Raw genomic sequence first — 3,220 nt, 5'->3', positions numbered from 1 at the left:
CAGGCCCTGATTCCTAGAACTAAAGCTACAACAAACAAAGATCTGAGAATGAGGCCAAGAGGAAATAAGGTACCTCAGAGGTGAAGAATGGGGCTAGTGTGGGTGAGGCTGGGATAGGGAAAGTATTAGGAAAGAGAGCTGATCTATCAGTTCCTCCACTATCCTTTTCCTGGGGGCAGTGCCTTTTTTAACAAGGTGACTTGAGCTCTTCCCCACCTCCCCCATGGTACAGGATGAGGATAAAAGCAGGTGGCTCCGAGTGATTCCACGTTCCAGACCCCTGAAGCAGCCAGGATGATGTCTCTGCTCCCTCTGATCTTGCTTGGCATTGCGCTCCCAGCCACCCAGGCCAAAGACTATAGGAAATGTGAACTGTCCCGGATATTGAGAGAACGTGGCATCGACAAAGATATCCCTCTGCCTGAACGTGAGTTCTCTTTACTCGTCTCTCTTCAACCCTTTTTAAGGTTATTCCTTCTCCTCCCTTCTCTGCTCCCTTTTTTCTTCTCTTCTTGTTATTAGTTACCCCCCTCTTCCCTCTTTTCTTTCTCCTCCTCTTTTTCTCTGAACTTTTGAAGTGCAGTTGTAAAGGGACCCCAGAAGCCACCTAATCTAACCCTCGGCCAAATCTCGGATCTTTTACAAATGATCATAAATGTCCCTATTATTTAATTCCATCTTCTCCTTGCCTCTCTGTAACTCTCTTTTTAATCATAGTTGAAATTACAGTTGAAATGATTTCAGCTATAATTTTATAGTTATCCCAGCTATAGGATTCTAGTTGAAATGGGATGTCAAAAGCCATATAATCTAACTATTTATATCATGACTCTTGTCTACAAATGAAACCATTTGTAGACCTTGCAAATTGTCACCGATATCCCCATTAGTTAATTTCCTTCTCTGTTTGCCTTCTACCTATTCTTCCTCTCCATCTTTTCTTTCCTTCCCTTCCCTTCCTCTTTTCTCTTTCTTCCTTTTCCTCTCCTACTATTCTGTCTTACAAGAGATTTCCTATTTACCTCTCCTTTTCCCTTACCTTCTTTTTTCCCTTCCCCTCTCCTCTTCTTCTCAAATCATAAACTTGCAGTTGGAAGGAATATCAGAGGTGATCTATTCCAAACCTTACCTAGTTTTTTTTTTGATCCACTTATTAATCATTCCCCTCCCTCTCCTTATCTCTTTCCTCACTCTCTTCCTCCCTTTTCTCTGTCCATTCTCTCCTCTCTGTGTACACCCCTTTTCTGACCTCTGCCCTTTGGCTCCTCCGCTACTGAATTGCCTTCACTAGCCTGGGGGCCTCCGGGTCCCATCTCTGTCCAGTCTGCAGGTCTGTCTCACCTCTCTCACTTTATTTCCCTTAGTGATCTGTACCATGTTCCATAGCAGCGGCTTTAGCACCCAAGCTGAAGTCAATAACAACAGCAACAAAGAATATGGAATATTCCAGATCAGCAACAATGGCTGGTGTGCTGAAAAGGAGGAAGATGTAGCAAAAAGTGTCTGCGGCATTCTTTGCTCTAGTGAGTAATTTCATACCTTCTTCCTGCTCTTTTAATCCCTGGTCTTTAGTATCTTTCCTCTGAGCAGTTTTGGAGGTCTTCTCTTTTGCATCATTGCCTACACTGCTGGTGGGATCTTAGCCTTAACCGTGGGCCTTGAATGGACCATCTTTATATTGTCACTGTCCCCATTTTTCCTAGCTAAGGTCTCAAGATTCAGAGGCAGGCAGAAGAGCTGGTCAGAAACTTGGGAACTGACATATTTCATTTCTTGGGTGACATCAACTCCTGAGGCTGAGCTCTTTCCCTGGAAAAGTCCCTGAATATTCTCTTTGCCCAGAGAGCATTGGATACACTCCCTGTGTAGGGACAGGAAATCAAACACAAAGTCTCAAGGTGGCACCAGTGTTAGGCTGGGGGTGGTTCTAATCGGGAGGATTCCAGTTCCATTTCCAGTAACAGGAACTTGGGGAGGGTTCATCTTTCTGAGCAACACTCTTTAGTTCCCATCTTCTTCCCTAATGCCAGAACTCCTTGATGATGACATTACCGATGACATTATGTGTGCCAAGAAGATCTTGCAGCTACCTGAAAGACTTGACTACTGGTAAAACACACCTCCATCACTGACCTGCCTTAAATATTCCCCTCAATCTGGCCCCAGATCTCCTAGCCTTGGGATCTAAGATGAACATAATATAACAGTCTCAGGTCTCTAGTTCTTATCTAGTCATCCTAGCTTTCACTCACCAAAACATCTGGCATAGAGTCCCTGCCAGAAAGCTGAGAACCAGGTTCCCTTCACATGGCTTCTTCCATTTTTATACCTATTCCCCTCACCGTTATTCTCCTTGCTCACTCTCAGACCTTGATCCTAACCCCAAACTGAGTGTCAATCATCATTCAACTGTCCTCTATAACTCCAGAATATCCTTAGGCTGTGGCTCAAAGGCTTGTCAGTGATGCCATGACCATGATTAGATACTATCTGGGATTAGATACTATATTAGCCCCATCCCACTTCCTCTCCCCATCAATAATGGTGGGAAGAACTCAAGTGCTGCGTCAAAATACAGCCACCCCCACCAAGCTTCCTCTTCCCTCATTCTTGGCCTGGATCAGGGCTGCTAATCAGGTTGGCTTCTTTCTTTCCTTTCTTAGGAAGGCCCATAAAACATTCTGCCGTGAGAACCTGGACCAGTGGAGCTGCTAGCCCGATGCTGTTCTCTCCTTCGTTATTTCTTCTTCTGGAACCTTCTCCTTGGATTAAGTGACTCTAAGCTGCTTGCTCTAAGACCCGTATGCCCTGCCTCCCAGCAAAGAATGACACTATAGGCACCATGAAGGGCATCATATTCTATAATGAGGAGCTGCTACTTCAGTGGACTCTCACCTCACCCACTGTTCCCCTGAGGCCACTTCCTCCATAGCAACTAGGGATACTTCACTCTCTGTCTTGAATAAAATGTCTCTGTCTGAGTGGCTGTATATATTTACTGGAGGAATGGATCCCAGGCAAGGGGTGAGGAACAGGGTGGGAGGATGGGCACAACTCCTCTCACCAGCTATTTTCCATCTCTGTTAAGTAAAGAGGAGTAAAAAGGACTGCAACTGTAATAAGAAAGATGGAGATTTTAAACTTCCTGTTAGGGCTACAAGATGTGTGAGTGAGCTATTCCCTGGGCAGATTAAACAACAGGCTTTATGGTAACACATCA

General features: G+C 44.8%; 1 protein-coding gene across 1 annotated transcript; it reads left to right on the top strand.

Annotated features, from left to right (window-relative positions):
• The first annotated feature begins 231 nt into the window (after positions 1 to 231).
• LALBA (lactalbumin alpha) lies at positions 232 to 2,981 on the top strand. The gene is made up of 4 exons (XM_020977215.2): positions 232 to 427; positions 1,365 to 1,523; positions 2,031 to 2,109; positions 2,664 to 2,981. The coding sequence occupies exons 1-4, from the start codon at positions 295 to 297 to the stop codon at positions 2,713 to 2,715; spliced, it is 423 nt and encodes a 140-aa protein (XP_020832874.1). The 5' UTR covers positions 232 to 294; the 3' UTR covers positions 2,716 to 2,981.
• Positions 2,982 to 3,220: the final 239 nt, after the last annotated feature.

The sequence above is a fragment of the Phascolarctos cinereus genome, unplaced genomic scaffold (genome assembly GCF_003287225.1).
Source record: "Phascolarctos cinereus isolate Bilbo 61053 unplaced genomic scaffold, phaCin_HiC Scaffold_1;HRSCAF=81, whole genome shotgun sequence".
Lineage (NCBI taxonomy): Eukaryota > Metazoa > Chordata > Mammalia > Diprotodontia > Phascolarctidae > Phascolarctos > Phascolarctos cinereus.
This window is presented reverse-complemented; position numbering and strand designations above follow the sequence as displayed.

Excerpts from the sequence above, each read along its gene's own strand:
- LALBA (XM_020977215.2), top strand. The coding sequence starts at position 295 with ATGATGTCTCTGCTCCCTCTGATCTTGCTTGGCATTGCGCTCCCAGCC. Across the intron at positions 1,524-2,030 it reads CTGCGGCATTCTTTGCTCTA|AACTCCTTGATGATGACATT; the intron begins GTGAGTAATTTC and ends CCCTAATGCCAG. Across the intron at positions 2,110-2,663 it reads CCTGAAAGACTTGACTACTG|GAAGGCCCATAAAACATTCT; the intron begins GTAAAACACACC and ends TTCCTTTCTTAG.